The sequence below is a fragment of the Callospermophilus lateralis genome, unplaced genomic scaffold (genome assembly GCF_048772815.1).
Source record: "Callospermophilus lateralis isolate mCalLat2 unplaced genomic scaffold, mCalLat2.hap1 Scaffold_66, whole genome shotgun sequence".
In the NCBI taxonomy this organism is placed as follows: Eukaryota; Metazoa; Chordata; class Mammalia; order Rodentia; family Sciuridae; genus Callospermophilus; species Callospermophilus lateralis.
In genome coordinates, this window is record NW_027514882.1 from 678,269 (window position 1) to 702,068 (window position 23,800).

The 23,800-nt window shown below is 33.7% G+C and overlaps 1 protein-coding gene across 1 annotated transcript in view; it reads left to right on the forward strand.

Moving 5' to 3' along the window:
• Positions 1–3,446: 3,446 nt before the first annotated feature.
• LOC143640832 (zinc finger and BTB domain-containing protein 41-like) overlaps positions 3,447–23,800 on the forward strand; it is a 45,853-nt gene continuing 25,499 nt past the window's right edge. The window contains 4 exon segments of the mRNA XM_077108396.1: positions 3,447–4,563; positions 10,381–10,587; positions 11,295–11,365; positions 13,183–13,330. Of these exon segments, the coding sequence (XP_076964511.1) occupies positions 3,447–4,563; positions 10,381–10,587; positions 11,295–11,365; positions 13,183–13,330 (1,543 nt within the window).

Consider the following 23,800-nt stretch of genomic DNA (forward strand, 5'->3'; position numbering starts at 1 on the left):
AGACAGTAGAATGAAACAGACATTATTACTGTATGTACATATGTGACTACATGACCAATGTGATTCTGCAACATGTACACTCAGAAAAATGAGAAATTATATCCCATCTATGTATGATATACCAAAGTGCATAAATGTATTCTACTGTCATGTATAACTAAAAAAAATTAAAAATTAAAAAACGATATAGTGAATAAAATTATAAATCAGATGGTATAAAGTTGAAATTCTAAAAAAAAAGTGGGGCTTGAAGCAAGGTACTTAGGCCCATTTTTGTCCTTCTACTATCTTCTACTTGAGGACAGTGTTCACCCCTTTTCTATCATGTGAGGATGTAAGAAAAAAAACCCTTACCAGACACTAAGTGCCAGTGCCTTGATCTTGACTTTCCAGACTGCAGAACTACAACAAATTTCTATTGTTTATAAATTACCCAGTCAGTGGTATTTTATTATAGCAGAACAAGGTACTAAGGATATTTCTTCAGTTATTTAGGTTATTTCTCTGAGGTGTGTTTTAGAAGTGTTGGTCAGAAAACAATTATCCTTAGTGTATCAGATTTAGCCCATGGCTTGCTTTGTTATGGTTTCTGAGATAAAAATAATCAAAAAAATATTCTTAGTTGTAGATGTTCACAATACCTTTATTTTATTTAGTTTTTTTTTTTGGTTTTTTTTTTTTTTGGTTTTTTTTTTTTTTTTTTTTTTTTTTTTTTTTGTGCTGGGAATTGTACCCAGTGCCTCACACATGCTAGGCAAATACTCTACCACTGAGCCACAATCCCAGACAAAGATAAAAATAATTTTTACATTTTTAAAGGCTTGTGAAAATTCTGAAAAAAAGTGGGAGAAAAACTAAAATATAAAATATAAAAATATAGCTGGTCTCTGACAGTAAATAGTTTGCCACTCCTATTGTAAAGAATTGTGTATGGACGTTAAATATAATTTATTAAATTCATTTCCAGGTATTTCATATTTGTTCCAGGTATTTCATATTTGTTCCAGGTATTTCATATTAAAAACATGTTTATAAGAAGTTTATTGAAAATATCACATTCCTGGTACAAGGTCATTGTTTTATGGATTTTCAATTGAATAAATGAAGGAAAACATTTTCATTATCAGAAATAAACTTCGGAATCAGTTTATTAAAGGATAAGACCATGACAGTTCAGCAAAAGGAAGACACTGAAAGAAATTTTAGTATGCGAAGATTCCCTTTTTCTTGACCTCCTGCCTCTGGTCTCTGATCTCTCCCCACACTCTTGACAAAAACTTCTGGCACCTGAAGGATGTGGATATCCTGGCATTGTTTTTAATTTTTCTTTTTTTTTCATTGCTGATGGATTAATTAGGGTTTTCCAGGAAAACAGAAGCAAGAGGATGAAGAGATATAACTTATTTGAAGGAACTGATTCACACATGATTGTGAGAGATAGAAAATTTAAAATCATAGGACAGTGGTGGAAGTTCACCCAGATGAGATTTCAGTCTTGAGTCTGAATTCTCCTGAGCTGAAAACCCAGGCAAGGTTTCTAAGTTGAATTCTTAGGGAAAATGGCTTCTTTGGCAAACCTGAATTTGCTCTTGAAGGCTTCAACTGGTATTACTAGAGGGTCATCTACTCCAGCGTACAGAATTGCCTGTTAACCACCATCTAATATCTTCTGAACAACACCTAAAGGGTGTTTGACCAAAGCTTAGGCATTTCCTCATATCCTCTATGCAGGAGACTCCTCCACCTGTTCTTCCACAGAGGGTAGCCTTTTCAGCTCTATATTTGATGGATAGATAGGGCCTAAGAGTTGGGACCCCCATTTCATTTGGTCTTGGTCTTTTGTCTTGCATCATGTCTGCACAATCTCAAGGTCTGGGACTATACTAATCAAAAAGTGACCCTCAGACCAGCAATACCAGCCCACCTGGGGCTTTATTAAACATGCAGAAATCTCAGGTGCTCCCTCAGAGCAAAGTTGTCCTTTGGGATTTTCCCCTTTTTGACTTCCTTTCTTTTCTAACCAGCTGTACACTTACATGTGCTTTTTCTGTGTACAGGGGGAAAAAAGGTTTTTAAAAAATCGCAATCTTAGGTGTAACTGCATTTAAGTCTTGCCCTTTAAATCAGGAAAAAAAAAAAAAAACAAGCGAAGTCAATCTCGGTTTGTTAGACGTTTGCCAGCATGTGTGCTGGGACCGGCTTCTGGCGGTCGCCCTTTGATTGGTTACAAACTATTAAACACACCAGTGAGAATAAAATACGTTGGTACTACTGCGCCTCTGCCAATTTCTTCCCAAGTCCCTATCAAACCTCCTGTCTTCCGTTCCCCTGCCGCAGCAAAGCTTCCAGGATTCAATCACGGGTGGCCACCCAGCCACCAAGAAAACCCGGAGTAACGGATCAGGGGAGTAACCAGTGTTCCCAAAGCGGCAGAGGAACCGACCGAGCATGCGCAAGGAAGGGTGCGAGCGCGTGCGCATTGGTACCCGCAGGGGCGGGCGCCGTGGCTCTGGGCGGCTTGGAGGCTGCCCGCGCGGTTGACGTGTTAGGTGGTTGCGAGGCGGCGAGACTCCGGGAGGGGAAGGAGCAGCGGGGAGGGGGGTGAGGTGGGTGGCTGAACCCGGAAGTGGGTAGGCGCTGGAGCTAGCGCGCCCAGAGTGGACTCAGCGGCTAGAGCCAGCGGGGGAGCCCTGGGTTCCCAGTAATGAATCTGTGGAGCGTTCGCCTAGGGATACTGGGTGGGAAGGGTAACGGGTTTCTGGTAGGGAGCGCATTCTCCACCTGGCCCTGGCCTTGAAAGGCTCTTTTGCTTATTTTAGTCGTCCCTGTGTTTGACCCCACTCCTCTTGCTCTGAGCCCCTTCTGGGGCCGTCTCCTGCCGGGTGGTTTTGGGAGAGGGACGCGTTAGGTCTGTGAATAGCTGTGCATTGCCCCGCATAAAAAAGCATGCTAATGGAAAGACTCGGATTTCGTGGCCGCGACGGCCTTATTGTCACTATTTCAGCGCCCCCAAAACATGACTGCAGCCCCCTTCAACCTCCATCGTCAAGGATCTTAGAACTCTCCCGCTTCTACCCAGTTATTTCCACCCTGTTCGTAAATCAGGCCTGGAAGGTGTGCTCTGGCTTCCTTTAAAAATTATTCTTTTGTTGGCTGTCTTTTCTAACCTGGCCCTCCTTTTTCTCCGCCCTAAAAATCTTAGCCACGAATGAATGTGAGTGTGACTTGATGGTAACTTAGTTATAATTTAGGAAGGAGCTGACAAATGCCTGTGACTGATATAAGGTTGCTTTGCCTGGAGTTATTTTACACGATTCTTACTTTTGCAGACCATGAAACCCTCAGGCACCCCTGTCCAGAAGTTGTTGTCCAAGACAATCTAGTTTTCCTTTATGAATCTCTTAAGACACTTATGAAGTTTCTTGTTCTGAAATTTCTGTACTGCAATGAAGAAAAGGAGAAAGATTACTTCAAATCTTGACGAGAAGATCCATCTTGGCTATAAAGATTCTTCGGAAGGAAATGTTGCAGTGGAATGTGACCAAGTGACCTGTACTCACACTACAGAGAGACCTACAACTGAAGCTCTGCACTGTTATCAGGAAGTTCCTCCCTCTCCAGATCAGAGAAAGCTTTTGAGTTCTTTGCAGTATAATAAGAATTTGCTAAAGTATTTAAATGATGATAGACAGAAACAACCATCTTTCTGTGATTTACTTATCATAGTAGAAGGAAAAGAATTTAGTGCACATAAAGTAGTTGTTGCTGTTGGCAGTAGTTATTTTCATGCCTGTTTGAGCAAAAATCCAAGCACTGATGTTGTCACTCTGGATCACGTAACACATTCAGTTTTTTAGCATTTGCTTGAATTTCTTTACACATCAGAATTTTTTGTGTACAAATATGAAATACCTCTTGTTTTAGAGGCTGCCAAATTTTTGGACATTATAGATGCAGTAAAGCTGCTAAATAATGAAAATGTTGCCGCTTTTCAATCAGAGCTGACTGAAAAGTCATCACCAGAAGGAACAGTAAATGAATTAACTGGAAGATTATCAAATAATCATCAGTGCAAATTCTGCAGTAGACATTTTTGTTACAAAAAGTCTTTAGAAAATCATTTGGCTAAAACTCATAGGTCCCTTTTGTTAGGGAAAAAACATGGGTTAAAAATGCTGGAGAGAAGTTTTTCTGCAAGAAGATCAAAAAGGAATCGGAAGTGCCCTGTTAAGTTTGATGATACCAGTGATGATGAACAAGAAAGTGGTGATGGGTCAGACAATTTGAATCAAGAAAGTTTTGATAAGGAAAAGTCAGATAAAAATGATTCCGAGGATCCTGGAAGTGAATATAATGCTGAAGAAGATGAACTAGAGGAGGAAATGTCAGATGAATACTCTGACATTGAAGAACAAAGTGAAAAAGATAATGACGCAGAAGAGGAACCTGAGGCTGGTGATTCTGTAGGAAGCATTCACGAGGGGTTAACTCCAGTAGTCATTCAGAACAGTAACAAAAAAATATTGCAGTGTCCTAAATGTGATAAAACATTTGATCGAATAGGTAAGAAAACTTTTGTTTCTTATCACTTACTTTACATGGATATTTAAGGTAATAATTGGAAACTGAAGTTTGAAAATAAAGAGTGCTTAAGTAGGGAAGATAATTTTCTTTTCACTGTGTACTTTATCCTATTATTTTAAATTTGTTGTGATTCAGGAATCATGTTAACTATTTATATTACCCTTTATTTTTTCTTTGTCATGTCCTAATAGGTAATAGATTATTAGTTCATGTATTTAATATGAAAGACTCCAGAGAATCAATAATTATCATGAACAGCTGCCGCAGTCTGGCTGGGCACAAGATCACGAGCCACTCAAACAGGAACAAACTTTCTTTGAAAAAACCGCCAATACCACGTTTGTGCCCGGGAAGATTCCCAATCCACCCACGCGGCATTCCGACGGTTCCTTCCCGGAACCCCAGCGCAAGCGCCTCCCCCGGAATTCCCTCCTATTGTACTTTCCCAACCAATGGGAACTCTCCAGGAGTCCCGCAGCAGGAGTCCGGTATCCATATGAATGTAATTTTTAACATAATCATATCATCTCAATGGCTAGCTGGCATCACCTTTCAATCAAAAATGCCGTGCATCATATTAATTGGCTGTGGCTCCCAGCAAACAGCTTTGATTTATATTCCAGTTTTGAAGATGAGTGCTAACTTGAGTCATTACAGAAAATGTAATTGGATTATATTTAGTAATTTGTTTACTGTTTTCCCTTTGTACATGATAATAAGTCATAAATATAGTCACCTTTCTAGTGTTTTTAGAATTAGAATGTTTTAAATTAGACTATAGTGAAGAATAAAATTATACTGTAATTGAATAACTTTGGATAGATAATTTAGGAAGTACCCTAATTATTAATACTAATTATTATAAAAATGAATAAATCAAATTTTTCCCTTTTAAAAGAGTATGTAGGAAATGTGGTCCATAACCTGAGGTTTTATGTCAGTGCATATTTAATTTTGAGATGTCAGATATTTGCTAGTAAAGCAATTTTTGAAGAAGTTATATAAACTATTTAATGCATACTCTTTAATTGTAGTAGTTAAGCTATTTACGTGTAAATTGAAGTTATGAAATTGTGAAATATATTCTACCACACATAATGATAAGAACATAATGAATTTAATCTGAGTTTGTTTAATATGTTCCCAGGTGTATTATACTTTTGAATTATTATGTTATTGATATAGGTGGAAATTGGTTTTATAAGGTATTAATCATTTGCTATCAAAATATAGCTACAGCATACAGTAGGCATTAAAGTAGTAACTTTTTGCTTTATATAATGCTTTTTGAATACATTATCTCTGAATCAGAATACTTTTGATAATCCAATTTGGCAATTATTTATTAACTTTTTATTGTGAAGCTGTATGCCAACATGAATAAAATAACTTTTCAGTCAATCAGAAGAGCTCATTACAAGACACTTTTTAAAGTCAGGCTAGATATTTGCTGTTGAGATTTAACAAAGTTAAAAGAATGTACGTATTTAGGAAAGAACAGCTTTTGGGGGTTTATGTACCTGAGAACATTTCATCTTTCTAATGGATTCTGCATCTTTGGCCTTTGTATCCTTAGCACATGCTTCCTGTATCTACTTTAATTGACCTAATTTCACTTGGAAATGAGTGAGCAAGGGTCAGTTAAAACATGCATTATAGATCCAGCACATAGATCTTAAATTGTCCCATCCAACACACTAGGCCTGTGAGATACTTTCTTAGAGAGGGATTCTGGATTGCAATACAACTGGGAAACTGTATAATAATCTGCATTAATTCTGCAAAATTCTATAAACCTAAGCTATGGTAATGTCTGACTGCCTGTATTTTTTTTAATTCAAGTCTTGGGTGATTTACTTAACCTGTCTATGCTTTATTCTCATAAAGTGAGACAATGCTAATATGATGCTCATAGTACCTTCTTATTGGGGTTAAAATGGGGATTAAATGCGATATTTCTAGGAAATCACTTAAACTATTGTACAAAATTTATGTGTTCAAGGAATTCTGGCTGCTATTACATACTTACTGAGCCTCTAAACTACCAAACACAGATAAACCAATAGGAAATAATATATTCCGTGTCCTTAAGAATCTTAGAAAGTGTTGTGTACATGCAAAGAGACGATCATATGATAATAATTATTAAAAGATAATTTTATGAGGATAAATACAGAAGACTCAGGGAATCAGGAATGGTTTCCAAAAGCAATGATATTTGAGCTAAGACTTAAGAAATAGCCAGAAATTTTGAAGGCAGAAGGATCAATGTGTAAAGGCATTAAGGGATTTTGATTCTGGAAATTTCTAAAGTTTGTCTGGTTTCAAGATGGGCTGGGAAGCCTAATAAAAATGATAGGAGATGAGGACTGGCAAGTAAGTGAAGGTCAAATTTTGAATGGCTTGTATTTAAATGGCAGAGGAGTTTAGATTTTATCTGATGAAAAAAACTTGATGAAGAAAATGACAACCTTTAGTAGTTTTAGAAAGATGCTGACTTCAGTTTGGAAAAGGAAAGACTGAATGAGAAAGTTTGGGAGACAAGGAGGAGCATGTTGCCAAGCTCTGGCACACGCCTGTAAGCCCAGCAGCTCAGGAGGCTGAGGCAGGAGAATCATGAGTTCAAAGCCAGCCTCAGCAAAAGCAGCACAATGAGACTCTGTCTCTAATTAAAATACAAAGTAGGGCTGAAAATGTAGCTCAGTGATCAAGTGCCCCTCAATTCAATCCCAGTAACCAAAAAAAAAAAAAAAAAAGAAAAAAAGGAGCATGTAGCAGAGGACTAGAAGCATCAGTGCTTGGACTAGATGAGGGCCTTGGGAATGAAAAGTGGATGAGGGTAGAGCAGAGTGATTTGCTGAATGTAGACAAAGTAGATTGGTGATGGGTAGAATGAAAAGAATATGTAGAAGATGTATCCTAAGTGTGTTACCATAGCATCCCCAAAATAGTTCAAGGGCTACCTTCCAGTCATCCTTTTCATATCACACTTATTCCTTTCATGGAATTTACAAATGTTTGTTGTTATTTTAAGCATTTCATTCAATTGTGAATCTGAAGCTTATGCATTTTATTCTTGGCTAGTATCCTTTATAATATATCTGGTCATTTTAAATTATGAGTTTTCAGTAAGCACTTGCTTTCTTGAACTAGGTTGAGAGGCTGATGCCTGGCTTTACATTGAACTTGTAAGAAGCCAGTTAAGCTTTCTTATCAGCTTCTAACTTGGCTGCCTTGGAGTGGGTTTATGAGAGATGAAAAGCTCTGAAACTTGCTGGAACCATTAGCTCCACAGTATATAATTTAATAAATTGATTCCATTTCTTTGGATCTCTTATCTTTTCTGATATATTTAATAGTTGCTTGGAGTAAGACTGCTGATCCTGTTATATCATTCCTTAGGCTACCAGCTGTCCTTTTCTCAGGGGATTTTCATGCAAATAAGAGTCCTTTGACCTCTTCCTTTATACTAAAATCCTAGTGGGTAAAAAAGCAAAAATAGCAAGATGACATATGGGGTGCAAGAGAAAATCTGGATAATTTATCTTTCCTAGACAGAACACAAAATTTTCCTTGGATTAAACTCACAGTATCTTCTAGAATTTAAAAATAAATGTTTTTTAACACCCTTCCCCCTTTTTTAATTGAACGTGACTTTATAGTCCATCCTGACAAAGATTACACTTGGTTCTTAAAGAAGAGTTATAACAATGGCTTAATTCTCTAATGCCAAGTATTTTAATTACATAGTTTTTAGAATATGGTATATTAATAGATTCAAGGTACAATTTAATGTTTAACAATATTTTATATTATATATATATGTCTTAAATATGTGTATGTATGTGTGTGTGTGTGTGTGTGTGTGTGTGTGTGTAATGAACTAATTTGGTGATGCGCCTCTGCAAAAACTGCATGCAGATTCTGACAGTGATAATTTTGCATGACCCACATCATGCAATAAATTCTGAACACCAGGACAGATTTGTTCCTTGAAATGACACTATTTTTTAAGTTGAAACTTCAATAAATTTGAGTGAACATTTAGATTTTATACATTATTGTTGAATACCCCCCCACACATACATACACCCCTACCAATTGCTTTAAACATGAAATTTATTTGGAGACTTAACTTTTTGCCCCATTAGCCTCTATAGATAAACCTAGATAAACCTCCTCTGAATCCATCATTTTCTCAGGGTTTTCTCTCTTCTCTTATTCAGAAATTCGAATTCATTAAGCTATAATAGGTCCTGCAGTGATTATGTGCATAAACTTTGAATTAATAACTTAAGCATAGTGTTTTCACTATTGATATTTTTAATGTCATGATGAATTATTTAAGTTCTATATTTTCATTGATCTCTTGTCTTTGCTGAATTTATTTAAAATATTTTCAAAAGATCATTAGATTTGTCTATTTTGGCTATTTCAGTTTAATTTTCTATTTTCTTTTTCTTTCTTAAATCTTAAGTCTCCTGGTCTGTAGGAAAATGGAAGCTTTATAGTCAAAATAGTTTTTATTTTTAATTTGCCATTTTGAAAGTTTTAATATTTAGCTACATTAGGTTTAATTTTTTATTTGAAAACAAGAAAAAACTTCTTTAAATACAAGGAAAATGCTACTAATCTAATATAGCATCTGTATTTTCATAGAAAATAAAGATTGGTGCAGTTTTTCTTATGAAGTTACTGTTCCTGTTCACTTGCTAATACAGATGACATTTAAGCATTAGGAAGTTGATAAATTATCTTTCTGTTTTTTAATAATCTGTAGTAGACATGCACATTTAATCCCCATTTAAAAAATGTTCCCCCAAAACACATCATTAATCATTTAAATATCAGATGTATATTCTTAATTTGTCTTACATACTTTCCCACGAGTTTGCATTTACATAATCTTAAAAGTCAGTTTAAGGGCTGGAAATATAGCTCAGTTTGGTAGAATGCTTGTCTTGCATGCACAAGGCTCTAGGTTTAATCCCCAGCACCACAAAAACAAAACAAAACAAAACAAAAAACCCCATCAGTTTAAAAAAATGATATGTGAAAACTTTCATAATCAAATAAAACTTTTAAAAAATTCCATATAGTGACTCCTGTCCTCGTCCAGCATTAGATCTGATCCCTTAAATACAGTAGGGGAAGTAGTGGAGATAGAATATTTATATGCATGTGTAGATGGGAGGGTATGCCCTAGAAGTGGCAGAGAGAAAACCGAGTTACTAGATAGTGTTAGTAGTGGCAAGTGGAAAAAGCAAAGTCCTTTCAGTGCTGTCAGATGAAACCCTAGTTTGATCTATTATTATAGCACATACTCAAATCTGTTATAATTATTTATAACACATAATCATAATTACAGATTTATATTTGAGGTATACCTACTTGTCCATACTGTGACTAGCAATCCATATAATCCATATGATAATAATAAAGATAGATTGTTATAGTGCTTACTTTATACTAGAATGCTTTAAGTTTTATCTGTGTATTAATTCATTTACTTCTCACAGCCCCATGAAGTATTATTAACTTGGATACAAAAAGGTAAAATTTTATCTGGCTTTCTTGAACACAGTAGGAGAAGTGGTAGATGTTGATTATTAATATACATGTATAAACGGGAGGGTATGTTTTAGCAAAATGACTGAGAATTATTTAAATTTCTGAAATTGAGGATTTGGGTGTATATTTAATTTTGCTAAATCATGACGTTTTATTCCACTGTCAGATTTCATTCACAATGTAGCAAATGTGCTCAATTTAATTTTAATTTCTCTCTTTTGGTAGGGAAATACGAAAGCCACACCCGTGTACACACAGGTGAGAAGCACTTTGAGTGTGATATTTGTCACCAGCGTTATTCGACAAAGTCTAACCTAACTGTTCACAGAAATAAGCACAGTAATGAAACAGAATTTCATAAGAAGGAGCACAAGTGCCCTTATTGTAATAAACTTCATGCAAGCAAGAAGACTTTAGCCAAGCATGTTAAGAGGCAAGTATTATCTTGCTTCTATTATATACAATATGGTGCTTTCTAATGTAAGCATGTAGTAAACTAAAAATAGTCAACTAAAAATATCTATGAAAATGCTTATCTCTAATTCTTTCATTGCTTAATATTTTGCAGACTACAGATTAATAAGAGCAAATATTAATTCATCCATGTTTTTTGTTTATGGTATTGAGATAAGTTTTTTTTTTTGATGTTGAAACAGGAATATAGTTTGTAACAGGTTTTAAGGTAGAGCATTTGATTATGTTGTTTTCTGTTTGGGGGTTGGATAAGAATGTCTTCAGAAATATGTGGTTTTAGAATTATAAGAATTTGCTTTACATATTTAATGTGTGAAAGATTGTGAGAAAATATTTAATATTGTATAGCATATTAGCTCTAAAAATAAATTTACTGAAATGTGGAGTAAAAAAGTGTAATCAGTTACTTTGCAGGTTATTTATAAATTGCTAGGGTTCCTGAATATTTTTAAAATATGGCTAATTTTTTTTATTTCTGCATAAACTGAGGTTTAAGAATAACTTTGTTAAAAATCATGATGATAATCTAAATTCTTACCAGAGATGCCTATCACTTTAAGAAAAAAATCAGTGCCTGATTCTTGTAATTACAGTTAGTGGATTTATATGTTATATTGACTTAACTAGTATCATCTTTTCCTAATAATTTTTATTTTTCTTTGGTGGATTTTATTCTGAAAATGCACAAGAATTTATTTCCATCAAGAAGACTAAGAGTGAAAGTTGGAAATGTGATGTAAGGGTTTTTAATTTGTATTAGGAATACAAAGTAAATATAATGTTGCCTTTTGGGAAAGAAAGGTGATTAGGTTTTTTTTGTTTGTTTGTTTTGCAATGCTGAGAATCAAACCCTTGGGTGTGGGGGAGTTGCTCATGGTAGGCTAGATTTTAAAGTAACATAACTGAATTTATCCCACTTTTGGTATCTTTCTTTTTTGTAAAATTAGTCTAGTGGTTTTTATAAATTAATCTTGGTGAGTTAGTTTTGGGTGGTAGATCTGATTAGAAATCCTAGTTTTTATTGATATTGAAATCACTATACCAGGTATTTACAGTTGGGTATATCATCTGTGACATTATTTTTGCAGAGTTGAAGTGTTAGAGTTGCTTCCCCCTGACTCCCACCCATTTGTGGTTATCTGTTGCTACATAATAAACCACCTTAAAAATTTAGTGTACTTAAAACAACTATTTTGTTGTATCTTACCTTTTTGTGGGGCAGGAATCCAAATTTGGGGCAGAGCTTTGCTAGGTAATTCTTCTGTTTTACACGGTATCATTTGAAGTCATTCAGTTGTTTTTAGGTGATTGTTTTTAGGTGGAGATTGGACTGGTTTGGTTTGGGGCCATTTCCAAAGTGACTCAATCACCTGGTTGGCAGCTTGGTGTTTTCTGACAACTAGGATTTCAGCAGGAATGCACCAGTAACCTAGAGCTTCCTCTTCTTTTTCATTAGATTACATCAACTTCCTTCTTGTATAGTATTTGGGTTCTAATACTGATTATACTGTGTGTTTTGAGAAGCCTAGTAAGAACTACAAAGTTAGAGCCTAGCCTCAGAAGTCACATATCATAACTTCCACAACAGAAATCATCATTCAAGGAGTCATACAGCCAGGGCAAATTTAAGGGGAGGGGAATTAGACTTCATTTTTTAGTGGCAAGGAATTTGTAGGAAAATTTATTCTGTTACACTCCTGAAATATTTTTTGAGTATTTAGATGAATATGTTTAATATGTTGTATTGTTATTTTTTCTTCTTTATAACAAAGATTCAATTTATATACATAGCAAAATTCTCAGTATTCTCACCATTTCTCTGATTTCTGTTTCTAGAAATTGAATTTTGTTATTTGAATCTACATAAGATGATGTCTTCCCCTTACTAAGTTCATCATCTGTGGCTATAAAATGATGATATTGATAATTATGTCTACTTCATAGGATTATTGTGAAAATTAAATATATTTTGTGAATTAGCCTTATGCTTTATGTTACATGTTGTTGCAACAGCCTCTCTTTCTCTTTTTCTATTTCTGATATATGTTACATTTCTTTAAGAGTTGTGTTTCTTTCTGATCACTTCAAGAGAAAAATTGTGAAATTATTTTTCTGTGATTTCTTGTTCATTTTTCAAATCAAATATATGGCAGCACTGATAAAACTTTTTTATTCCCGATACATACATTGTTTAAACTATGTATTGAAATTAAGAATTAAAATAAATGTTGAATTAAGAAATTACTGTCTAGAATTAAGTAAAATTATTTTATAGCTCTATTAAACATATAAGGAGTTGAAACTCAGTTAGCTTTATAGCTGATACAAAATCATTCCTTGGAGTAATTCCTCCAAAGTTTTTTTCCTTCACATAATTTGATTGTACTTTTGGTAAGTTTTCTGTTTGTAGAAATTCCTTACTTGAATATATATATATATATATATATATATATATATATATATATATATATATTTTTTTTTTTTTTTCTCATTATGACCTTGTATTTTAGTTTTTAATTAAGGTTTCCTTGCACTTTATATACATTCATTTAGATTTGTAAGAAATCTTTTACAAGAAGGCCACATTTGGAAGAACATATGATTTTACATTCTCAAGATAAACCTTTTAAGTGTACCTATTGTGAAGAACATTTTAAATCAAGGTTTGCACGGTTGAAGCATCAGGAAAAGTTCCATCTGGGTAAGGAAGTTAATTTTTTTTCAAGCACCCATGGCAATTATTGATTATTATTATATCATGTTGGAGGGGACTATTGAAGTACTCTTTTTTCTTCTAAAAGTGACTTTTTTTAAAGTAATTATTTCCCATTATGCCCCCTGCCACCATATATGCATAACATCCCCGTTATTATCATTGCCCAACAAAGTAGTATATTTGTATAATTTATGAACATCCAAGTTTTGGTAGTTATTAAAAAAGTTGCTATTAATATCTGTGTGCAAATTTTTGTGTGGACATAAGTTTTCAGTTCTTTTGGGTAAATCCCTAGCAGCATAAGTACTGTATTGAATGGAAAGATTATACTTGGTTTGTAAGGAACCACCATCATCTCTCTTCCCAAGTGACGGTATCATTGTACATTTCCACTAGCCATGAAAGAATTACTGTTGCTTCACATCCTTGGTATCTGTTAGTCAGCTTTTCATTGTTGTGACAAAATATTTGGGGGAAAAAAAAGACCCAAAGAAGGAAAATGTTATTTTGGTTTACGGTTTCAGAGGTTTTAGCCCATTTTCAGCTGGCTCCATTGTTTTAGGCCTGTGGTGAGGCAGTACATGATGGTGGAAGGGCATGGGAGAGCAAAGCTGCCCACCTCATATCGATTGGGAAACAGAGAGAGGAAGGGACTGGGGACAAGATATATCCTTCCAGGGCATACCCCCAGTGACGTGTTTCCCCCAGTGAGGGACCACCTACAGTTTCCACCACCTTCCCAAAAATGCCATCAAATTAGGAACCCTTTCATGGGCTCATCCACTGAATCATGATCCGATCATATTCCAAAACCCCAATGCTAAACATTGGTGTACTGGGACCAAGCTTTCAATACATGAGCCTCTGGAGGACTTTCTAAATGGTAACTATAACAACAGAATTTAGTATTGTCAGTATTCTGAATTATGGCCATTGTAATAGGTGTTTAGTGGTATCTCATTGTTTTAATTTATGTTCCTAATTACTTATGATGTAAAGCATCTTTTTATGTTTATTTGCTGTTTGTGTATACCTTTGGTGTGATGGATGTCTACTAGATCTTTGGCCCGATTTAAAAAAAAAAAAAAATTAAGATGTAGATGAACACAATACCTTTAATTTATTTATTTTTATGTGGTGCCTTACATGTGCTGGGTAAGCACTCTACCACTGAGTCATATCTCTGGCCCTTTGGCCCAGTTTTTGATTGGGTCCTTTATTTTATTTATTGTTGAGTTTTGAGAGTTCTTTGTATATTTTGGATAATATATATAGCCCTTTATGAAATATTTCTTTTGAAGTATTTCCTCCCAATCTGTGGCTTGTCTTTATTCTGTCACAGAAGAAATTTTTTATTTTAATAAATCCAGCTTATCAATACCTTGGTGGATTTGCCTTTGGTGTCATGTCTAAAAGCCGTTGTCAAACCCACAGTCATCTAGGTTTTTGCCACTATGTCTTAGAATTTTTATAGTTTTACATTTTACATTTAGGTCTATGATTCATTTCAAGTTCATGTTTGCAAAGACTCTAAGGCTTATGTCTAGATTAATTTTTAAAAAAATTGCATATGGTAACCAGTTTTCTCAGTTGTGTAGCATTCATTTATTTATTTGTCATGTCAGTTGATCATATTTATGTGACTCTGGGCTCTTTTATGTTCTGTTTGTGTAATTGTCTTTTCATCTGCCAATACCATACTCCCTTGACTTTATAGTTAAGTCTTGAAGTAAGTTTTCTAACTTTGTTCTTCTCCTTCAATATGGTGTTGGCTATTCTGGATTTTTTTTCCCTCTACATAAATAAACAGGAGAATTTTTTGATACTTAAAGAAAAATTTGCTGGGTTTTGATTGGGATTGCATTAATTCTTGGGTCAAATTGTGAAGAACTGGCATCCTCACAATATCAAGTCTTCCTGTCACTGATCATGGACTATATCTTCATTTATTTAGTTGTTCTTTGATTTTTTACATCATAAATCATGTAGATGTCTATTCATTTTGTTAGATTTTTTACCTGTTTCATTTGGGGAGACTGTTGAATCACTATTAGTGAATTTTGGATATTAAATTAATGAAAGAAAGTTATACTGATTTGGAGGAGTACTGTATATGCTGCAGTTCCCACACATTAGTAAATGTGATGGTTTTTATTTTGGTAGCAAATGTGTTCAAGGTCATAAACAACTTTGTGGGTTTTTTGTACCATGGATTGTACCCAGCCACTGAGCCACATCCCTAACCCTTTTTATTTTTTATTTTGAAACAGGGTCTCATTAAGTTGCTTAGGGCCTCACCAATTTGCTCAAATTGTCTTTGATCCCCCAGCTTCAACCTCCCCAGCTGCTGAATTACAGTTACATGCCACTGTGCCTGGAAGTAATTCATTCTTTGATTATTGAATAGGTTGGGGTGAAGCATTTTTATTGTATAAAACACTCATTTTTCAAGGAATAGTGTAAACTTAGCATATGTAAAATGAAATACTGTACTTGATGAATTTTTTTTGCCTTATGCCATGACCAAGGTGGAGACCATGATCTAGATGTGGTATAGTTTGATAAATTTTTGACAGTTAATCCCAAAACAAATTATTGTCATGCCAGGGGGAGGCCTTTATCCTATCCTATTCAATGTTTTTACTAACGTAAGTAAGAATTCTTTACAGCAAATAAAAACAATGCAGGTAAATAGTTTTACACATGGCATAAAGCTGGCAGGGGTACTTAATATACCTAAAAATAAAAATATATTAAAAAATAAAGCTGGATATAGTGGCACATAACTGTAATTCCAACTACTCAAGAGACTGAGGTAGGAGGATTGCAAGTTCAAGTTCAGCCTAGGCAATTTAGTATGATATCCTGTATTTTTCAAAATAATTTTTTAAAAGGGCTGGGATATCATTCAGTGCCACAGTATTTGTTTGGCATATACAAGGTCTGATACTGAAAAGAAAAAATTCTGGATATTATGAAATAGGTCAAAACAAATAAGATTAGGAATAAATACAAAATGGTAGACTCATGGGAATGATCTTTTACTCATTGAGTCTTGAAAAAACATAACGTGGTGGTACATGATCCAAATTCCTCATATTATAGATGGGCTTAATAGCAAAGGCTTTTTAGGCAAAGGCACAGTGTAAACAAATAGACTGACAAAAATCAGTATAGTGTTAAACTATGTTAATAAATGTGTTTTCAGAATTAGGATATTAATAGTATAAATGGTTTTGGATATTGGCAAATATAGAGAAGGGTAATTTTGGTGATATAGGATCTTAAAGTCACGTCATTAAAAAAACTGTTGAAGTACCTGAAATATTTTATCTTGAGAAACAGAATCTTCCTCTCTCTTCAGATACTTTCAAGGGTATATCATACAATAAGGCATACTTAATCTTTGTGATTCTAGTACACAAAGCTGGTTTATACAGAATTCTTTTTCTATCCTAACCCTCTCCAAGTTGCCTTTGCTAAATTGTTCTTTAATAGTATTTCATCTGAGAAATTCTAAGGAATCATCATATGGAAATAGTTTTTGTAGTTACTAAATCTGTAGTTGGAGACATGTTCATAATTAGAAGTTGTATGTGAAAAACTCTTTTAGACTTTAGTACCAGGAAAAATAGTTTTCTCTGGGTTTTCTTTCTTTTTGAAATGAAAAACAATTATTAATATTTTTTGTAGAAACATCCTAAGAAAACTTAGTAAATTGTATAATCAATATATTTGCTTCTGCCTCTTTTTTCCTGTTCCTGATTATTACAACATTTATTAAATAAATGACTTAGTAAGTAAGTAAACATTTTAAGTACATTGGGTGGAAATTCTAAGATACAAGTTTAGTTTTACTACCAATTATTTATTAAGTATTAGTACTTACAAATTAAAGTAATTGTTTTGTGATAATTACTTTCCCATCAATGAAAGCATCCTAGTACATAAGCATATGTCAAACTGGGCAGATGTTAATGTTGTTTACAGAAATTCCTATAAAGGGATTGAACTAGAAAAATTTTCAGGCTTATTGAAAAGTTATTTTTTTTTTCTTTTTCTTTCTTTTTTTTTAGTTGTTGATAGACCTTTATTTTATTTATTTATACATGGTGCTGAGAATCGAACTCAGTGCCTCACACATGCCAGGCAAGTGAGCCACAGCTCCAACCCAAAAGGTTATTTTTCTGTCATGTTTCAGCATATATTTAGGAGGGGTATTCCAGTTTACGAAGTAGTAAGGTTTAGCTAACCTGCTAACTAAAGTTCAGTGAGAAAAATATCCAAGGGAAGTACATTGTAATAAATTTTTATTGAATAATTGCTAAATATATGATTAACTTTGTGTTAGAATCTGGGTATATTATCCCTTCCAAATTAAATTACAATATAATGGATAGCCAAACAATTAAATTAATCACTACATTATAACACTGTGCTCAAACAAATATTTTACATATGGTTAGATAGTTCATATGATTTTTTTTAGAGAGAGAGAGAGAGAGAGAGAGAGAGAGAGAGAGAGAATTTTAATATTTATTTTTATTTAGTTCTTGGCGGACACAACATCTTTGTTTGTATGTGGTGCTAAGAATCGAACCCGGGCCACATGCATGCCAGGCAAGCACGCTACGACTTGAGCCACATCCCCAGCCCCAGTTCATATGATTTTTAATAAGAGTTGACATTCATTAGGAGAAAAATGTTAACCCATTTTGTCTCAAGATTTCAATTTTATAGGTGTAGGACAGTGTTGCTAAACTTTACAAATTATTTCAAAAGAAGACATGGAATAAGTTTGTAATTTGGTACTGTCTATTCTGCATGAAATCAAGCATTTTCAACTGTGCCATACAGAGAGCACATGTGCAGTAAATATTTATTTGAATTAGAGAATTGCTTTAGGGCAGCTTGCAAAAGTAGTGTTTTCAGTATTCAGTGACTTCAGTACTGGTAGTTTAGCTAAACATTCAGACTTCATTTGAAGCCAGTAAACAGACAACTGTGCAATCCAAAGAGACCAATTTGTTCACTTTTCAATTCAATAGTAATTTTCTTTTACAGTCATGTTTATATAGAGTAAAGGTCAAAGGAAAAGGTGTGTTTGGAGCATTTACACGAATAAGTTTGCTACAGTGAAAGATTTTTGGTATGCTGATGGAAAGGGGACAATTTAAAATAGATATTATAAAATTCAGGTAGCTATTATTAAAGACAGTTTTTTGAGGTGTAATTGACATCCATAAAATTTATGTATAAAGTGTATGATTTCATCAGTTCTGACACATATGCACACCCAAGAAATTATCATCACAATAAGGAAAATGCGCAGATCCATCACCACCCCAAATTTCTTTGTACTTCTATCCTCATGGTTCTCTGTCCCTTTCTCCAGGCAACCACCCACCTACCTCTCTGCTGTCACTGTAGGTTAATTTGATTATTCTAGGGTTTTATGTAAATGGAATTATATCACATGGACTTTTTTGGATTCTTTCACTCAGTGTAATTATTTTGATATTTATCTCTGTTTCTGATCATATCAGTAGTTCATTCCTTTAAGTGCTCAAAGTATTGCATTGTATGGATGTACCTATTCACAAATTATGGCCATTTGGGTGTTTCTAGTGTTTGGCTCTTAGAACTAAAACCAAGCTGAACACCTGTTTTACAGATCTTTGTGTGGACTTAGCCTCTCTTTTCTCTTTGGTAAATACCCTGAAGTGAGATGAGTATATCATGTGGTAGGTATATTTTTAATTTTTAAAACTGGCAAATTGTTTTCTAAGTTGTTTGTTTCCTTTTACATTCCTATCAACTATGAATGATGATTCAGTTGCTCCAAGTCTCTTTCTTAAATACTTACTGTGGTATTTTTTTTAAATTTTAGTCCTATGATAGGTACCTAGTATTATCTCATTGTGATTTTTTTAGTTTTTCTTTTTTTTTTTAGTTGTAGATGTACACAATACCTTTATTTTTTATTTATTTTTTTATGCAGTGCTGAGGATTGAACCCAGTGCCTCATAAGTACAAGGCAAGTGCTGTGCCACTGAGTCACAACCCCAACCCCTCATTGTGATTTTAATTTGCATTTTCCTATTGGCTATTGATGATGTCAAGCATATTTTCATGTCCTTATTTGCCACTGCTTGGTAAAGTATCAAATCTTGTATGTTATTATTTATTGAGGTTTTTTTTATTATTAAAATTTAAGAATCCTTTATATATTCTAGATACAAATTATTTATTAGATTTATGATATTTTGTTCCAGTCTGTCATATTTTACATTCCCCTAACAGTGTCTTTTAAAGAACAGATATTCTTAATTTTGATAAAGTTCAATTTATGATTTTTTTCTTTAATATATTGCACTTTTGGTATCATATCTAAGAACTCTTTGCCTAACCCCAAGTCACAGAAGTTAGCTCCTGTTTCCTTGAAGAGTTTTATTGTTTTAGGTTTTACACTTAGGTATATGACCCATTTTGAGTTAATATCTGTGGTGTATGGTGCAAGGTAGGAGAAAAAAGTTTATAGGTTTTTTTTTTTGTATTGGTATTTAGTTGCAGCACCATTTGTTAAAAGTGAACATTGTCTCTTTGCTGAATTGCCTTTGTACCATTGTTAAAATCAGTTTTTTTTCGTTCACGGGTCTATTTTGGTCTCTATTTTGTACCATGATCTTCTTATTTATCTTTATATCAGTATCACATTGTCTGAATTACCATTCCTTTGTATTAGTGTTTGTCTTCCAGAGGTTTTCTCTTGCAAAGTTTTTTAGACTGTTCTGGGTCTTTGTGTATCCATTGGAAGTTTATTATCAGCTTACCTGTTTATACAAAACAGCCTGCTGCGATTCTTATATATTGGATCTATGAATCAGTTTGGACATAATTGACTAAACAGCATTGAGTCTTATAACAAATGAACATGTTATTTCTTCCCATTTGTTTAGATTTTCTTTAATTTCACTCAGCAATCTTTTAAAGTGGAAATCTTGCATATCTCTTTCAAATTTGCCTTAAATATTGACATTTTGGTGTTATTATAGTATTTTTAAAAATTTTAATATAAAATTTTTTATTACTTGCATAGAATGACAATTCAGGGTTTTTTTGTTGTCTAGCTCTTATATCATGCAGCTTTGACAATCTCACCTTATTGCAGTAGCTTTTTGGTGTATATTTCATTGGATTTTTTCTATATAGATAATCTCACTTCAAAATAAAGATGGTTTCAATTCTTTCTTTCTCACTTGAATGTCACTTTTTTCTTGTCCTATTAAACTAAGCAGAATTTCTTGTATTATTGGATAGAAATGAAGGGAGTGGTCATCCTTGTCTTGTTCCTTATATTAAAGGAAAAAAAAAACATTTAATCTTTTCTTATTATGTGTGCTGATAACAGTAGTTTTTTTTCTGATTTTTTTTATCAGAATGAGAATGTTTTATTTCTAAGGTTTTTATTGTTGCTTTTGAACTAAGAATGGGTATTGGATTGTTAGATCTTTTCATAAATCTATTGAAATTGTTTAATTTTTGTTTAGTAATATAGTGATGTGCATTGTGTTTTGAATGGCAAACCAGTTTTGAAAAATTAGCCTAAATCTCATTTAGTCATAAGGTATTGTTCTTTTTATATATTATTGTATTTAATTCATTAAATTTTTGCTGGGAAGCTGGATGTGGTGGCATATGCTTGTAATCCCAGCTACTCTGATGCATGAGGATCACAAGTTAAAAGTTATGCTGGGTAACTCAGTGAGACCCTGTATCAAAGCAAAAAGAGCTGAGGATGTGGCAGTAGCCTAGCCACATTAGAACATTAGCTTAGCATGTGTGAAGTCCTGAGTTCTATCCCTTTTTACAACCCCCCACTCCCCCACAATTTTGTATAGGATTTTGTACCTGTGTTCATGAGGGGTGTCACAATATCTTGTAATGTTTTTGTCTGGCTTTGATAGCAGGTTAATGTTGCCCTCAGAATAAGTTAGAAAATATTTCCTCCTCTTCAGTGTTCTTATAGAATTGGTATAATATTTTTCCTACATGTTTGTTGGAATTTACCAGTGAAGTTATCTGGATCTGAAAAAAAAATTTAAGGGAAGATTTTCAAACTACAAATTTTTTAAAAAATAAACCTGTGACTATTCAATTCCAGTTGTATTTGAAGGTGAGTTTGGTGTTATCTTTCTAGAAATTTGTCCTCTTCATTTAGGTTGATGAATTTATTGGCATAAAGTTTTTCATAATTCCAAAATATTTCCTAATTTTTCATAATATTTCACCATATGTTCTTTTCATATCTGTACAAACTATGGTGATTTCACCTTTTCTTTCCTGATATTAGTAATATGTACATTCTCTTTTTTTTTCCTCATCAGACCAACTGGAGTTTTACCACTTTCATCTGTCTCCTCAAAGAACCAGTATTTTTTTTCCTTTGGTGCTTGGGATCAAGCCAGGGCCTTACACATACTAAGCACACACTGTACTACTGAGCTATACCCCAGCCCAAGAACCATCATTTAATTAGTTTATTTTTCTTTTTTTAGTTTATTTTTCTCTATGTTTTTATTTATTGATGTTTCTGCTCTTTCTTCATTATTTCCTTTTCTCATTTACTCTCTGCATGTTATTTTAATGATTTCTTTTGCCATATTTTTAAATTTTTATACATAAAATGTGGTTCTTTCAAGATCATGATTTAAATTATTTCCTCCCTGAGACATAAAAAGATATTGAGGCACAGAGAAGTTAAAACAGACAAGCAGTTAAGACGCATAGCCTATGTTCTTTTTCTTCCAGTTTAATAAATGTAATAGAGGAAGTAAAGGTTATGGAGAATATACAGAGCCAGTGCTTAGCTTTTGAGGAGTGGAATTAAAAGGACCTAGGAGGGCTGGGGCTATAGTTCAGTGGTAGAGCGCTTGCCTCACACATATGAGGCACTACGTTGGATCCTCAGTCCTCTTTATTTATTTTTTTTTTATTTTGGGGCAGGGACTCAGTTGCTGAAGTTGGTCTTGAACTTATAATTCTACTGCCTCTGTCACAGCTGAAATTATAGACATGCACCTGTGTGCCCAGTTTTCAGATGTTAGTTATTTTTATTTTATCAGTTGTAGATGGACACAATACCATTATTTTATTTATTTATTTTCATGTGGTGCTGAGGATCAAACCAAATGCCTCCACACATGCCAAGCAAGTACTCTACTGCTGAGCTATAACTGCAGCCCCAGGTGTTAGTTCTTAAAGTGGTTTTTTGTTTTTAACATTGGTCACAGATACCTCTCTTCATTGTTGTCTTATGAAAATAAATTAGAATAGCTAGGAGTAATACTGAACACAACTAATGTTTCCTTGGACTTAATGAACAAATCTACTTTTTGTATCAATTAACAAATTTTTTAAAATTTCTATTAATGTCTACTTTGTATTTCTATTTGTGGTGGTTATGGTAACTATAACAAACAGTATTGGCTGGTGTCTGTGCCAAGATATGGAATAGAAAGAAATTTCAGGGGGCAGAAAAGGAGAGACTTACAAAGATTTATATCAGTATCTCACTAAAAGCAGTGTCACTGATAAGTATGTTGAGACGAGAATAATGTAATAATATTTCTCTTGTCCATGTTAGACAGTTGAATCTCTCTTCAATCTAAATTAGGGTACTATATTTAGGGATTTTAAAAAAATACATAACAACTGTTTGCTGAGAGGCACTCCTGTGGCCAGTGGTCGATTGTAGGCAAGAAACTAAAGGTAAAATAGAGGTGTTATTTTCCCTTGCCATGAGAGCAATGAATTGTGTTTATTATGCTATGTTTTCATTTTTTAAACAAAAGTGTGGTTGAAAAAAACAAGCTACTCCTTTGAAAGCTTAATTCTCAATATTAAGAAAACTCAATTTTCTGAATTTTTACAGGAAAAAAAAAGAACAATGGGGGGTGGCAAATAACTAGTTTGTTATCAGGGCAGGGCAAGGACCCTGATTCTGACAATCTGCCACAACCACAGGCTTACCCTTGCATCATTCACCTGTAAAAGGAGATGGTAATGGTACTTTTCTCCTGGTTGTAGGTTAAATGAGAAACTATGAGTTGTCATTCAGTATGTTTTGAACAGGAAATCATTTTTTTCCAATTTAAAATCTCAAGGAAATGATTAAGGTTTATATGCAGATAAGAAGCTACTTAAAGTTATTGCATTTCTAAAGTGAATCTAACTTGCCTACTTCGTCTACTTTGAGAATTACAATTTTTTTTCTCATAACACAAATTCAAGTGAATTTCCCTGAATTCATAATTCTTTTAAAGCCATTAGCTTTTCAGTGCTAAAGATTGGCTCTTCAGTTTTGTTTGGTCTTAAACTTTCTAGTGTTTGGTAAACAATATATGAATAAATATTATTAACTCATGTTAAATTCCTTGAAATTTGCACAGTGTT